General features: G+C 44.3%; 1 protein-coding gene across 1 annotated transcript in view; it reads left to right on the top strand.

Annotated features, from left to right (window-relative positions):
- The window catches only part of Ush2a (usherin), a 644,634-nt gene that overhangs the window by 416,275 nt on the left and 212,853 nt on the right, over nt 1-15,506 (top strand). Inside the window, 8 exon segments of the mRNA XM_040738771.1 lie at nt 810-899; nt 902-990; nt 992-1,172; nt 1,175-1,270; nt 1,273-1,424; nt 6,844-6,986; nt 6,988-7,176; nt 8,054-8,176. Coding sequence (XP_040594705.1) covers nt 810-899; nt 902-990; nt 992-1,172; nt 1,175-1,270; nt 1,273-1,424; nt 6,844-6,986; nt 6,988-7,176; nt 8,054-8,176 — 1,063 coding nt within the window.

Raw genomic sequence — 15,506 nt, 5'->3', positions numbered from 1 at the left:
ATTCAAGGTGACTTGATTGTGTCGCATGGTGAAATTATTTACAATTAAGGAATTTCTCTAGAGGACTGCAGAGTGCTTGCCGCCCCCCACCACCACCTCAGCAGGCATATGGTGGGCCTTTTTCAGTATTCATGGGGCCTCCCGAACCTTTATGATAATTGAATCAGTTAGAGTGCTGAGTGGAGCAGGCGTAAAACCTGTTAACCTAAAGGTCAGATCTGTGCATTGTTTATTTATCAGTAGGTGAAGGAGCTAGATCATCGTCAGCTCTGCCACAGGCCCAGTAAAAAAATCACCGATAATATTAACAGGGAGTAGATAAATCGCAAAACATGGATTAGCATGATAAACAGAGGCAGCGTCCTATGGAATGTATAATGAGGGACAGACGCTGTCAACGGGTCTGTTACGGTAGTGTTGTTGGTTGTAATCAGTACAGGGGACCTAAGGGGTGTGAAATGGGGCCAAAGCCCTCTAGAGCTTTGGTTAAACTATCAGCGTGTGTGTTTTTCTCCTAACGCCTTGATTTAAAATAGTTTTTAAAGTCGTTATGCTATTTTCCAGCATTAGCTTTTGCCAGAAGAAATGATGTCGATGGGTCTATGTTAGGGAGGAAGGGACGGTGTCAACTCAGTCGTACTCCACAAGTATTTCACATACCATGGTGAGCAGGGAGGCCACGTACATCTGTACCCTTTGCCTGCTTGTCTCTGGTCTCTACAGAGTGCTCATCCATTTGAGTTTCATTGCCGAGGATACACGGGGAGTTGGGAAGGTGCGAGACTTCCTGGCTGTGTTCTTCTTTACAGAGCCTGGACCAATCGATGCTCTGGCTGTTGTGAATGTGAACTCGACAATGCCTGTAAAGTGCAATGGGGTTATTACCCATTGCAACATCCACCAGCAGCCTCCAGAAATGTCACTAACTGCACTGTGGCTCATCTACACCCTCACACAGCCTATCAATTCCAGGTAGACACCTGCACCTCCAAAAGGGTGTTCCAGGTCACCAGAGTCTCAGACTGTGTGGACACTCCCGGGAACACCGGAAGGCATCCCAAGCACAGAGCTGTTCCCATACACTCCACCATGTGTCGTCGAATCTTGGCAATCCCCAGCTAGCCCCAGTGGCTTGATTGAGAACTTTACAATCCAGAGGCGAGTCAAAGGGAAAAGGAAGTTAGGAGCTTAGCGACTGTCCCAAGAAGTCATGCCATGAAGTTTATTGATGATGATCCTGTCCTCAGCCTTTGGACACAATGTGAATACAGGTTCTGGGGAGCATGCTTAATGGAGGCACAAGAAGCAGTGCGAGGGCAAAAATTGCAACGAGACCCTCCCAGCCCGCAGGAGTACAGCCTCCAGCAGGAGTACAGCTGCCCACAGGAGTACAGCCTCCAGCAGGAGTACAGCCGCCCGCAGGAGTACAGCCAGCCCTCAGGAGTACAGCCGGCCAGGGTGCATGTGCTGGGACCAGATGCCTTCAAGGCAAGGCAGGGGCTGGGTTTTCTGACTTCTCTGCAATCCTGCACATGCAGGGACTTGCCCTGGATGCACTCTGTGTCAAACAGAGCCATCTACTGACAAGACTAACACATTTATTGTCTTAGGCAGTTGCTGCCGAAACTGGGTTTTTGGCCTTTAGCCCAAACTATCCTGAATTCAATGTCAGATTTTCATTTCTCCCTGAATCCCCTTAATGATATTGTTGAGAGACTGCTATTTGCCTCGCACACATGAAATACTTTGATGCCACCGTGGGATGCTCAGCCTCAGGACCACGGCATTTTTAAACAGATCAGAAAACGAGAAGAGATGGGGAGGCTAATGGAAGGATTGTGGAGCATGTTAACAAACAAAAGGTCCGCACTGGAGTATTCTGGCGTTCTTTTGAAAAAAATCAAAGAATTGAAATGATGGGTGAAGAAATTAAGAAAATAGCGTATTGCTGGGGTATCCAGAAAGCTCAGCTGTTTGCCTCATGCTTTGGGGACTGAACTCTGGAGGATGGGATAACTACCATTGTTTTGGCTGGCATACAAACTTCATTCAAGGGAAATTAGTGTAACCAAACAGGAGGGAGTTTTGCAGCTTAGAAGCCTCTTCTGTGTAAATACACACATGCTTCCACGGATCCAGCCTTGTAACACTGCCAAAAGCCTCGGTACAGTAGCTTGCTCACCAGAGCACAGAGCAGGGCGTTTGCACAACAGCAAAGTTCATCTGTCGGAATTATTACTTGGACCCAGGCTGTGTTCGCTCGCCAATGAAAGGGCGGGCACTAGGAGAGGCTAGATAATTTAAATCTTTGAAGAAAATTCATCTAACCCTCTGACTAGAAGTGACTGCCAGGTTTTTTTTTTTAATTTGGTCTCTGAAAAATTAAACAGTCAGAATAATCTTAATTATCTCCTATCTGAGAATTGTTAAAGCAACACAGTTTTGGGTAAAAAAATAAGTAAAGCATATGGAATTCTGTTGGTTTAACACTAATGGGATTTAATTTTTACATACAGCATGTGCAATGTTTGTTGTATGAACTGCAAAAATCATAAGAACTTGTCTTCAGTTAAGTAAAAAGCAAAGCAAACAAGCAAACCTAGAATCAGTAGTCAGTGCGGAACTGACTTACCTCTGGAGGAGTAGGCAGTGCAGAACTGACTTACCTCTGGAAGAGTCTTGTGGGGCTTTGGTGAAGTGTTGGTGGATGGCCTGTCACATGGCATACACAGTCCCTTCAAAAAGGCAGCAGCTACACCACAGACACTCTTCTGATTCTTTCTGCCAAGCTTTTAAAACTAGGCATCACCGATTACAGTAGATCAGAAAAAAAATGCATGCGTGATTTCAGATGATAACAGTAAGCCAGCCAAGGACACCAGGATCCAATATCCGGAAGGAGTTAGTCAGCCTTCATTTCCCCCTCTGGAGGCTTGGCACTTGCATCCAGGAAAGAGAGGAGGGTATCCATGCTCTATCAGGTTGCTAGGGAAGTTTTGATCAGCTTGACCAAGGGAGCTGAATCCTGTGGTCATCATCCCCAGCCCATGAAAACCATGGAAACTCCAGGTCAAGTTTTGTTTTGCTTGGGTTTTTTTTCTCTTCTTTGAGGGGAGGGGGACTGTTTGTTTGTATGGTTTTTCAAGATAGAGTTTCTCCAGCTGACAAGGGCTAGCTCTTGAATCCCAGACTGATGGCTGGGAATCCAGCATGGGACTGATCAAGACCCCTTGAATGTGGGTGTCAGTGAGGAGGCCTAGGCAATCTATGGGGCCTTAGGTAGTAGATTAGTATTTATCCCTGGTATACAAATGGGCTTTGGGTGCCCATCCAACAATGAGAGATACACTCTCAGCCTGGACTCTTGGGGGAGGGTCTAGGCCCTGTCCTGGATGAAATGACAGACTATGGACACCCCCATGGAGGGCCTCACCCTCCCTGGGGAATTGAGGGGGCTTTGGAGGGAGTGGGTGGGAGGGCATGGGAGAAGGGGAGGGAAAGGGAAAGGGACCTGGGATTGACATGTGAAGCAACGTTGCTTCTAATTTAAATTTAAAAATAAAAATTTAAAAAATACTGATATATATATACATATATAAAGAGTTTCTCTGTTTAACATCTCTGGCTGTCCTGGAACTCAATTTGTAGACCAGACTGACCTCGAACTCTCAGAAATCCACCAGCCTCTGTTTCCTAAATTCTGGGACTAAAGGCATGTGCCACCACACACGGCCCCAAGTTTTTAGAAAGATCTTGACATATAGACATATGGCAGCTAAGTCATAACTTTGGCTGTCACATCTTCATCAATTCCAATTTTTTAACTAGGAAATGAAATTTACCAATGAAGAGAAGCACAGGGAATACTGAAGAAAATCTTGTGTTTCGTGGAGTTTATATATATATATTTGGTTTTTCGAGACAGAGTTTCTCTGTATTGTTTTGGAGGCTATCGGTCCAGCCCGGCCTCAAACTCACAGAGATCCACCTGCCTCTGCCTCCCGAGTGCTGGGATTAAAGGCGTGCACCACCATCACCCGGCCTCGTGGAATATATTTAAATGTTGTTCAAAGAACACCATTTTGAGTTCGTATTATTGGCTAACACTGTACTTGGAAATACCTTGAAATTTTACCGAAGTGCATTTTTCTAGTGAGATTGCTTCTGGCAAACAGATGCATGTCTGGAAACTGTGACTCCTCTCTGCAAGGACAGATCTGAAAAATCAAAATTGTAAATGGATAAAACACTTATGAGGAATCACAGGATAGTCATTAACGCACGGGTTAAGAACATCATTCAATATTCACCATGAATACTGTTCTAAGCAAATTGTCAATAACATTAACAATGACCACATGTTCTCACATTCGTGGAAGTACATTTATGAATGTCTCCTTTTGACACCGAAGAGAGAGTAGGGCCAAAATAAAGCCCCTCACCTCATGGACCTTAACAAGGTAGACAAATAAGAATAATAGATGCCCTCGGATGGCCAGGATTGGGGGAGGGGAGCAGAATCAGGTTAAAGATAAATAGGAAGCATGGGTCAGTGGGCTGGTCAGTGATGGAAGACACTGAGCTGCTGCCTTACCTATCTTAGTCCTCATTATGCTTCTAGCAAGAGATCAAGCTATGATTAGAGAGAGGAGCTGTGTCAGGTTGGTTCTTGTAGCTTCCAGGATAAGGCTCCATCTAGTGATGTGCCTTCTGCCAACAGCATCCAAAAGCTGCATGGGGCACCATAGGCCGAGAGGAATTTCCTATGTTCTGTAATTTCCTTTGCTCCCCCTCTGGTCCCTCTCCCCATTATAAAGCCACCAGCATGCAGTCATCATCGGGCTGACCCTCATGACCTTATCTCGTTCAGACCCCACCCAAGGTCCCGCTCTAAACACCACAGTCAGATAAACTTTTACCTCTTCACACCTCACGTTGGGGGTGTTTGGTTTGAAAATGAGTTTTTGGAGGGATAACTTGTATTCAAGCCATGCCAGCACCTCTGTTTATCTCTATTATATGTCACTTGCCTGCACTGTACAGTTTCACCAGCAGGGACAGCAAGAGAAGCCACACGAACAGAGGCAACTAAAAGACAAATACAGAGTAGCATATTAAAGTATAAAAAGAGTTGCCACCCATGCCAGCTCTAAGAGACTCCTGTATAAAGATGGCACAGTGAAGTCGTACCCAGGCTTCTGCATGAGCTCAGGGCAGCTTGAGGAACCCTGTCTCAAAGTATGCAAACCTGAGGATGTGATTGGGGGTAGAGTTCTTGCCTGGAATGTAAAAGGCTCTGAGTGTAACTCTTGAACAACTAAAAATAATCACTTAGGAGTTGGTAAAGGCATAAGTTTTAAGATAGGAAAGTGGAGGGCACAGTAGGTCTTAATCATATTCGTAACCTCTGACTATCAGAAACAAAAATCCCAAAGTAGTTATATCGTGTGAAAAATGAAATCCATGTCCTTCCACGCGGTACTTAATTTCCTGAGTAAACCATTGCCTCTTTTAAGGTTGGTAGACAGCTCTAGCAAGACTGAAAAGGGCGGTTCGATAAGGGTATAGAATAACTTCATATTTAAATATCAATCTAAAATCTTCTGAATACAATATTAGCAAATTGAATTAAGCAGAATATCAAAAGAATAATATAATGGGACAAATTTGATTCTATTCCAAGGATGTAAGGGGAGTTCCATACCCTGCTGTCTTTCCCCATGACTCTTATGACAACCAATTAAGGAGAAAGCCTTAATTAATTAAGAAGGCTGGAGAGATGGCTCAGCAGTTAAGAGAACCTACTAAGCTAGCAGGGGACTCCAGTTCCCAACACCCACACCAGGCATTCCATAAATGCTTATAACTCCAGTTTCATGGCATGCAACACCATGTGGTCTCCTTGGACACTTGAACTCAGGTAGTGCACATAAACTCACACAGGCACACACAAAATACAAACAATAGTTTTAAATGGCCTTATAAGGTTTGGAAGGCATTTCTTCATGAAATAAAGTGAAATCAGAATCTAAAAAAGGATTTTTAAATAGGATTCAGCCAACATGCAGATTGCCACAGTTAAGCCTTAGCACAAATGAGAAATAAAAAAATATATATAATGCAGAAATCACCAAACTGTGTATCTGTGCGGCAGCCATCAGAGTCCACTAAGCTCCAGTATAATGTAGGCAGATATGTCCCACCTGATACGATGGAATCTGTGAGATGTTATTCTGTTTTCTGGTGTTTAAATACATTCAGACAGGACAATCCTTTGATTGCAGGTTTAAAAGTTATGCACATATTTCTTATCCTGAGACTAGAATGCATATTTGTTAAACTATAACTATACAGCAGCATTGGGAATTCGATGGTGAATCTCAGAAAATACAAATAATGGCTACCTATCTGCACCTTTGTAAAAGCAACTTCGTCAGCCCACAAGGTTAAAGCAGGGAGCTCTGGGTACGATTTAATTGAGCTATAAACACACAAACTCTCAAGTCCTCATGCTGCCTAACTGATGCATGTGGATGTGTGACTCTCTGCCATGTGTTTGCTCTGTGTCCTTCGGCACACCCACGGTGGAGACAAATCACTACTGTGTGTATTAATCTGATGGTCCTAGAGATCACAGCTAAAAGCTAAGTCCAGAAAGCAGCCTCTGCTCAGTTCCTAGGGTTCATCTCCGTCCTCTTTACCATCTCGAGCATTGGACTAAATTGAATGTAGGCCTTCAGAAAATGACTGGGGCAGACGAGGCAAGCAAAACTCTAGACTTTGTGAACTTCAGTTGCTCTGTTCCTGTGTTGTCACACTGATGCTATTGGTCATTTCTTTCAGGTTATATGGAAAGTCCCACTTACCCAGAATGGAGACATACTGAGTTACGAGATCCATTTGCCAGACCCTCTCATCCCAATCACCAATGTAGCCTCCATGGTGTTGAGTCATCCAATCAAGTGTCTCATTCCTTTCACTAATTACTGTCACCTTTGTTGTGTGCTCCAGAGGGAATGAGTACTTAGGAGGGTGCATAGAGAGTCTACCTACCTCTGCCACCACCCGTCCAGTCCTGCCTCAGGAACTGGCCCCATTGTCTGCGATTCTACTAGGTGAATCTTATGTTGAGATTTCTTGGCAGCCACCATCCAAACCAAATGAACCACATCTGAGGCAGAGAAAATGATTTTGCTCTGGGGGTTTGCTCTTGCTCTATCATTTCAAGAAGCAGAAGAGCAGGATTTTATTAACATTTCAACATAGAGTTAGTTCCATACTCCATACCATACCTACTACCACAAACTCATAATAACCATACAATGTCCCTCTGTTCTTAACATGGTAGCACATTTTATACCTCGATTTAAATGGAACCAAGGGAGTTCATCAGGAAAGAGTGGGAATCATGTTGGGACAGACGGAAACTCTTAAAATGCTTGCCTCATAGCTAAGATTCCCCTTCATTATCCTGCTCTTTTCAAAAAATGCTTCTACTCATTAGGCAGCTCTGGTGCATGTTCTATGTAATGTGGTGGGACAACTGTGTCTGAATTATAAAATTAACCCAGCAGTTGTTTCCATATCACCACTGTCTATAGACTTGTGAAGAATGTTCTCAGAGAGAAGATGGAAGCAAAGAACTGTGATTCTAAGATGACTGTATAGCAGCCAGCACTGAATACTTGGCAGAGAAAACAGAGTGGATAATAGCATCATTATTTATAAAATTTTGATGGACTCTTAGGAAATCACTAACTTGATAAATTTTGTATAGTTTTACTTGGCGTGAAACTTGCAACAAATATTGAGCAAATCTGACACAGATCTAAACTATCACCATTCCCACCAGTGACCAAAAAAATGAGTGTAAATGATAATTTGCAATCAATAGTTAATCCAAAAAAAGTTTATCTGGAAAAATTTAACAATTGTACTAACATATTATTTATGCTTTCATGCATGTGTTACACACATCCTTCAAAACTACCTGAATCTCAGTAATAATGTTAGTTGAGACAATCATGATATTCCTGCTTGTCTTTTGTTTTAGATATGAGCTTCTGAGACGTAAAGTCTAGCAGCCACTTGCTTCAAATCCCCCAGAAGATTTAAATCTGTGGCACAATATTTATTCAGGAACTTGGTGGTTTTACAAAGATAAGGGTCTTAGCAGGTGAGATTACAAAAACTATAAAAACAAATGCTGGCATTTAGTTTGGGGCGTGTTGAGTAGTTCAAAGTAACCCAGCGTCTTCGTTGTGTGAACCTGTTATCAGTCACACAGTAGAATATGTTCAGTTATTATCTGTGGCATTAATCATCGAAGTGTAGCAGAGGCGTGTTTAGTGTTTGCCATCTCAACTGCATGCTTGAAATAAGCCTTTCAAGTCAAGCTTGGAGATGTGTGAGCCTCAAACTATTGCCTTTGTCACAGCTCTATCTAAACATGAAACTCAGTACAGGGATTTGGCAGTACTGAATACACACGGAACTGTAGAGATCAGTGGGTGCCTCCTGTACACGCCTGTGCTCAGGGAGATAACAGGTTGTAAGTCACTGAATTAGGGAGAGTTGAAAGAGTTGCGTCTGGAGTTTAAAGCAAAAACACCAGCCAGTAGTTGGTACCCACCAGAAACACATACCACATGATGAAGTTAGACCTAAACTCCCTTTCATCTCCTGCTAAGGAGCCAGCTTTGTGAGCCGAGGCAAACCTTCCCCATCTCTGGGGCTTCACCAGTAACATCTGTCATTCACAAGACCCAGTGACTTCTCAGTTTTCCCGATCCAGGCAATGTAAGGAAGTTTCAAACCAGATGAACTGTTGTGTGAGCCCCATTCTAAAGCTCTGCCATTCATCACTCGTCCCTCCAGCCTCTGTGTCCCAGACTCTCACTGGACTCACCAAGTACAGGGGGAGAGTTCCCATCTCTGACCCCATTCCTCACCAGGCTCCTTCCTACCATCAGAATTGTCACCCTTCAGGTCTTGCCTATAAGATTCTTCCTCCAGGAAGCTGCCCGTCCCTCTCTTGCTGGTCTGAATAGAAGTTGAAATAAACAGACCCATGGCAGCTAGTTCTAGAAGGATTGTGTAACAAGCAAAATTGTGTTGTGGGATCTCAGTAGACACGTGAGGCTAAATGTCCAGGGCATTTTTCCCCTCACTGGAACTTGAATTGGTGATGGGAATGGAGACTAAGCTCAAGGCGTAGAGTGCTTGCCCGACTTGTGGGAAACCACAGGTTCAGTCCAAGCAAGGAGGATAAACGGGGTGTAGGGGCAGGTAGCAATAAGTGGGACAGAAGTTCAAGGCCATCTTCAGTTAGCTAGTAATTACTTACATAACCTCATAAACAGCTTGGGATTAAAAGTCAGGATGTGTTTCATTTTTGTTTGTTTTTTCTTAACATGCAAGATATATGGCTTAGTCATCTTAATGTGAGACCTTCCTTTTATTATTATTATTATTAATTAGTTCACCCCTATAAACCCAAAGTGGGCCATCTTACCTGTCTGAGCAGAATCTAGGAATTAGCCCTCAGATGGGCTCAGGGTTTTCCTGATAAAGGGGTAAATGTACACATTCCACGCCCAGGTGCTGCCTACATCTACCCTGACAGCAGCCAGGGTGTCCCTTCCTGCTGGTGAGCCACAGCTCCCAGCACACCAGGAAAGGACCAAGCTCAGCCCACACTACTGTGCCTATATCATGACACCATAATGAACCTTTCCCCTGGACCTATCCAGCTTCCCTTGGAATCTGGGGGAATTGCCTTTGGGACCACCACCTTCCAGCCCCATATATACTAAAATTCATGGATGCTAAAGTCCTTAATGTGCAATTGTGAAGTATCAGTGTATAGCCCGTCACAGGCTGGCATATGCTTATACCATCCCTCCCCTGCTTACAATGCTTAGTAAGGTGTGAAGGCCAATGGCTGTTGCACTGCATTGTTTAGGGAACAAAACAAGAAGGAAAATGGTTCAGTACCAGATGCTGTTATTTTTCTAAATATTTCCCATTCATGGTTGGTTGAATCTGAGGAAGTGGAACCCCAGGGCACAGAAGGCTGACTTTGTTTATCCTATTGATTTATCCATTTGGCTGTTTCTTGTTGTTCTTAATTGAATCCATCTCCTTTCAGAAGACATACATAATTACCTTTTTTCCACAAACTTCTCTGTTCCCTCTTCTGTTTATATAAATAAACAGCACTGAAGTGTTTTTGCACATCTTTTTAAAAACATATTTTCATTGTGTATGTATGGGTGTTTTGCTTTCATGTATGTCTGTGCACCATGTGCCAGAAGAGGGCGTTAGACCTCCTGGAACTATAGTCACAGTCTGTTGTGAGCCACCATGTAGCTGCTGGAAATCAAACCCATATCATCTAGAAGAGCAGCCAGTGTTTTTAACGCCTGAGGCACCTCTCCAGCCACCCCACAACCCCCATCTTGTTTTATTTTTATTGTTATAGACACATTTAAAGCAGTGTTTAAATGATAATTCTTCTGATACAAAGTCTATAGCAAAGAATGACTGGGCCTTCCTTTACAAATATAGCTATGACATTAAGAGGGAGTTGGAGTCATTGCCTTGTTCAAGTGGTCTGTTTACCATAGTGTATATGTTAATATGGAGAGAAATAGTTTAGACAGCAATGACCTATTTTTCTATACAATTTCCATATCCCGAAATTCGGGCCTCCCTTATATTAATTCTGTCTTCTATATCTTGCTATAGAGCTCAGGCTATCAAGCCAGTTATCCAGATAATTTAGTTAAAACCATAATACCTTTTGGTTTTGTAATTATCTCGGATGGGGGTCATTTGTTAGAGTGTGTCCTTGTTCCCATAAGCATGTGAGGGGCCTAGACTCAGCCTTTCACAAGAGGTCTCTCAGATCTCAAACCAAGGAAGCTTTGGTTTGTGGCAGCGATGAGAAAGACAGTATGAGAAGCAGCTAACTAGACTGTACCTTCAAGAGCAAGGTTTATAGCCGCAACAATGTTGAAATATGAATTCTGTTGGGATGTCAATAAAGTTGACACAGATTTGATTTTGATGAAAATAACCCAAGTCATTCTTGGCCATATCGAAGAGTTGTATCAGTTAACCAGAGACATCGGGCATTTCAGGCTACAAGCCTGTACCCATTTCAACCTAAAATATCAAAGTGTCTTTCATTGGACAAATGCCTCCACCGGACTAAATACCACTTGATATCAGGAGCTAGACCAAATCATGCCTCCTCTTTGGTGAGGCCAAACTTTCTGATCCCATTGGTTTGCACCCAAAGAGAAAGGGAAGAAAAGAGCAAATGTTAGATGAACAAAGTCTAAATTTTTCTCAAAACATTTCCATGGGGTGGGAGGGTAATTCCCTGAGTAAAGTCCTTGCTATACAGGCATGGTGTCCTGATTTAGATCCCCCAGCATCCAAGCATAAATCAGGTGTTGCAACCTGTGCCTGCCTGTAGTCCCAGCACTAGAGAGACGGGGCAAGAGGAGGGTCCCCAGGGTCTGTCGACCAGGTAACCTAGGCAACAGGTGAGCTCCGAACTCAGTGAGCAACCCTAACTCAGAAATTAAGGTGCAGGGAAACTGAGGAAGAAAAACTATCAACACCCATCTCTGGCCTCCTGGCCCCAGCCCCCAGGGTTCCCATGCTTGTACAAACAACAGAAAACACTCCCCTAAGAGCTTGCATTCTCTGGCTCCAAGGGGACAGACAGCAAGCTCCTTGTTGCATCCCGAATGCTAGCATTTAGGAAATTAGGTTTGAATGGCTGAATAAATCAGTGACGGAAGTGGTCTTGATCACTACAGAAAGTACTATTTGTTTTCTGTGTATTTTCTCCAAAGAATACTTTGAGATTCCGTAGGGATCATTTTTCCCATTGGACGCAAATGTGTTTGTGTCCTTATCCTACAAAACTGCATGTGCCCCCAAATCTGTGAGAATGACTGATTTTAGCAACTGGGAAGCTTCTGTTTGTCTCCTACAAGTAACTGGTAGATGAGCAGATGAAACCAGGGTCAGCTAGAAGGAATCTAAAGGAAAATGACATCATCGTATGTGTCACCTAACCATTTACATTTGCTGTTGGAGCAGAGGTCTTCTGTCTGCTAGCAGCAGACAATGTCAGTTCTCTTTATGGAAGCTTTACTTTGTTATTAAGTGGAATGCCCCATTTGGCATCAGCCGTTAAGCTCACAATGAGTGCATGGGAATGCTGCTTCCTCACAGCTAACTCTCCCTTCTCTGTGTGTAGGGGTAAAATATAAGCCACGCAGCCACGTAGACAAGCTACAGGAATGCACCACTGCTAAGTAAAATTTGTTTCTGCTGGAGACAGAGAGACGGCTCCGGCCTTAAAAATGTGTAGCGCTCTCACAGAGGACCTGAGTTAGGTTCTCAGTATCCATGTTAGATACCTCACATCCTCCTGGAACTCCAGACCAAGGGGTCCAACACCTTCTCTTCAGGTATGGCACCAACCCTCACATGTGCGCACACCCACGCATACACACACGCACATGCATACACACACACACACACACACACACTATACACACAATAAAAAAATTCTCAGATTCACAAGGTTGGAAATATGGCCATAAAATCCAGGGATTTGATTTTTCATTGTGTTTTGCATTGAAAACTGCTTCAGTTTTTCCCTTGGTAGGAAAGAGTCTTTTATTAAAAGTTAGAGAACGTGGCACTGAAGAGATGACTCAGCAGTTAAGAGCACTGGATGCTTCTATAGAGAATCTAAGTTTGGTTCACAGTACCCAAGACAGGGTGCCTGGAAAGGCCTGGAACTCCAGCCCTTGGGGATCCAAAGCCCTCTTCTGGCCTCTGAGGGCTCCTGCAAACACACACATAATTCTTTCTGAAAGTTAGAGCAACGACAAGAGGCACACATGTGTCCCATGAATGCACACTGACCTCTCAGTGAGGTAAGCAGTGCATGTCAGAAAGACTGAGTCCTCAGAAGTGACCAAGAGGGTCCCTGAACACTGGTAGCAGTTCTGCAAACCTCTCAGTGTCCTGGGGGTTTGGTTGGGTTTTTAATCTCTAAAATGGAAAAGACATTTAACTATCTGAAGTAGATGAACTCTGAAGGGTGCATCTGCTGGAGAAGCTTTAGTAACGTCTTGAAAGCCCTCTTTCCAGTTGCATGTGTCCACAGTGTGTGCCTGCTGTGTCCCATCTGTTACACACACAGCGAGAGACATATATTGATATGTGTGTGTATGTGTATATATGTTCCATCTATTATGCATGTGTGTGGGATATATACTATATATGTGGACTATATTACATATATGGAAGATATGTTGCCTGATCTACCTAAATTGCACATTACATAAAATCATGATAAAATTCCTGCAGGTATCGTAGGAGGAAGGCCCTCCGAAATTTGTACACAAAGAAAAATGTTAGTGCTATTAGCTTGACCCCGCAAAGGGCTAAAACCACGGTGTCTTTGGGAGCCAACAAGGTTGTCCACTGGATAACAGCATCAGCACGTGAAGGAAAGCTCAAATACTGTAGAAGAGAGGGTTAGGCTTCCAGGCTTCAGCTAAAGGAGTAAGGCCGTTTTATGACTTGAAATACAATTATAAGTATTTTACCCGGGGACAGAGCTAATGAAGCCAAGGTCGCTGGTTCAATTCCCACGTGAGCCATTAGCTTTCCTTCTTTCTATTGTCTCAGACCCGCCACCCCCCTTAACCCTGACTCCCCACCCTTCACACTCATCATGGGGTCACAGAGGAGTCTGGATGCAGAGGTAAACCAGCCCCTCCCCTCAGCTAGAAAGGTGTCAAAGGTCAAGCCTCAGTCATGTGGCATCCTCCCAGCAGGGGCAAAGCAGATGATCTCTGGGTTGTGATTGCTATTGCTGTCACTTCTCATGGCTCTGCAGTACCCAGTGCCGCAGTCTGGGTCAGAGCGCCTTCCTTCAGACTGCAGCCATTTGAAGAGCAGCTCTCCTGGGGCGTCCAATGACTTGGACAGATATTTAACACTTCCAACCTTGTCTTCTCACTTTCAGAATCCACACTCTAACAGCACTGTATGGAGCTGCTGGGAGGAACGGGTGTGTTGACACAGGGGTGGGGTGGGGTGGGGATTGGGGTGGGGTGGAGTGGGGATGTGGTGGGGTGGGGGAGGGGTGGGGATAGGGGTGGGGGAGGAGCCAAAGCACCTGAACCACAGGAATTTCCTCTCGGTTGCCTTGGTCCTGCGGATTAGTTAGTTCTTGGGGAAGAGCACAGAGATGGGTGTCTTCCCAGGCTTGCTAAGGTCAGGTTCCACTGGCTGGATGGCCAGCAACACCACAAGCACAAAGGGTGCTCTGTGACGGTTCTCAGAGTGAAAGTCACCGAGCAAAGTGCCTCCCAGGCCACGCTCCCTCCAGAGGCTTCAGAAAGCCGTCCTCTTTGCTTCTCCTAACTTCTGGTGTTCCCTGCATACCTGTGCTTGTGGGAACATCACTCCTGCTGCTCCCCCTGTCTTTATGTGCAACACTTCCTTGCCTGTGTCTGCCCTCATCACAAGTTCTTTACTCTTACAAAGGTACTGGTCACTGAGTGAGAGTGCTCCCTATCAGCCATTGTGTCTGTTCAGAGTGCTCCCTAAGTCGGGTGACCTCACTCTAATTCTTAGGCAGACAAATACAGTAGACAGGATAATGTCTCTCTTGTCTCTTACAAAGGTACCAGCCATTGTATGAGAGTGCTCCCTATCAGCCATTGTATCTGTCAAGAATGCTCCCTAAGCCGGGTGCCCTCACTCTGACTCTTAGATGGACGAATACATTAGACTGGATAATGTCTCTCTTTGGAGGAGGGGGGGCAGGTATCACTCAATCCATGAAAGGAAGAAAGGGAGGGAGAGGACAGAAGACAGAGGGAAGAGGGTGGGAAAAAGGGATGAAGTTAAGAGGGAAGGAAGACCAGCCAGGCAAGCAATGAGTGCCAGAGAGGGCGATGGTCTTGTAAAGCAAAGAGAGACAAAAACTCCCATGGTAGCTCCTGTCTAGAAAAACAAACCAATGAATGACCCCCCCAAACCCACTGAATGCTTCATTGCCTGTGGCTACAGAAACAGGGTGATGTCCTCTTATGTGGCTGAGACAGAGTTCCAGGAAAATACCTTTGGGTCCTAAGTAGGGAATAAGGAAAGGCAAACAGAGTCCCATCTAGAAGTATGAAAATATTCTAAAAACCCTGACTTAATATTGGTCAAGTCATTTAACAAAGTTCCTGAAGTGGCACTCTTGCCTTTGTATGTGACATGTTGACACTGGGGTATGGCTTTTAAGGTATCAGAGACTGGGTACCCTGGAACACGCAATGTCCCCAAATTAGAAGAAGATGATCTGAAACTTGGGACAGCCACTTAGAACTCTATGTGCCTAAGCAAGTATGTCCATATAGATTATTGTAAAGTTGGGGCCAGATTTTGTCTACAAATAGCATTTTCCTGCT

This window comes from Mesocricetus auratus, unplaced genomic scaffold (genome assembly GCF_017639785.1).
Source record: "Mesocricetus auratus isolate SY011 unplaced genomic scaffold, BCM_Maur_2.0 Super-Scaffold_100676, whole genome shotgun sequence".
NCBI lineage: Eukaryota > Metazoa > Chordata > Mammalia > Rodentia > Cricetidae > Mesocricetus > Mesocricetus auratus.
This window is presented reverse-complemented; position numbering and strand designations above follow the sequence as displayed.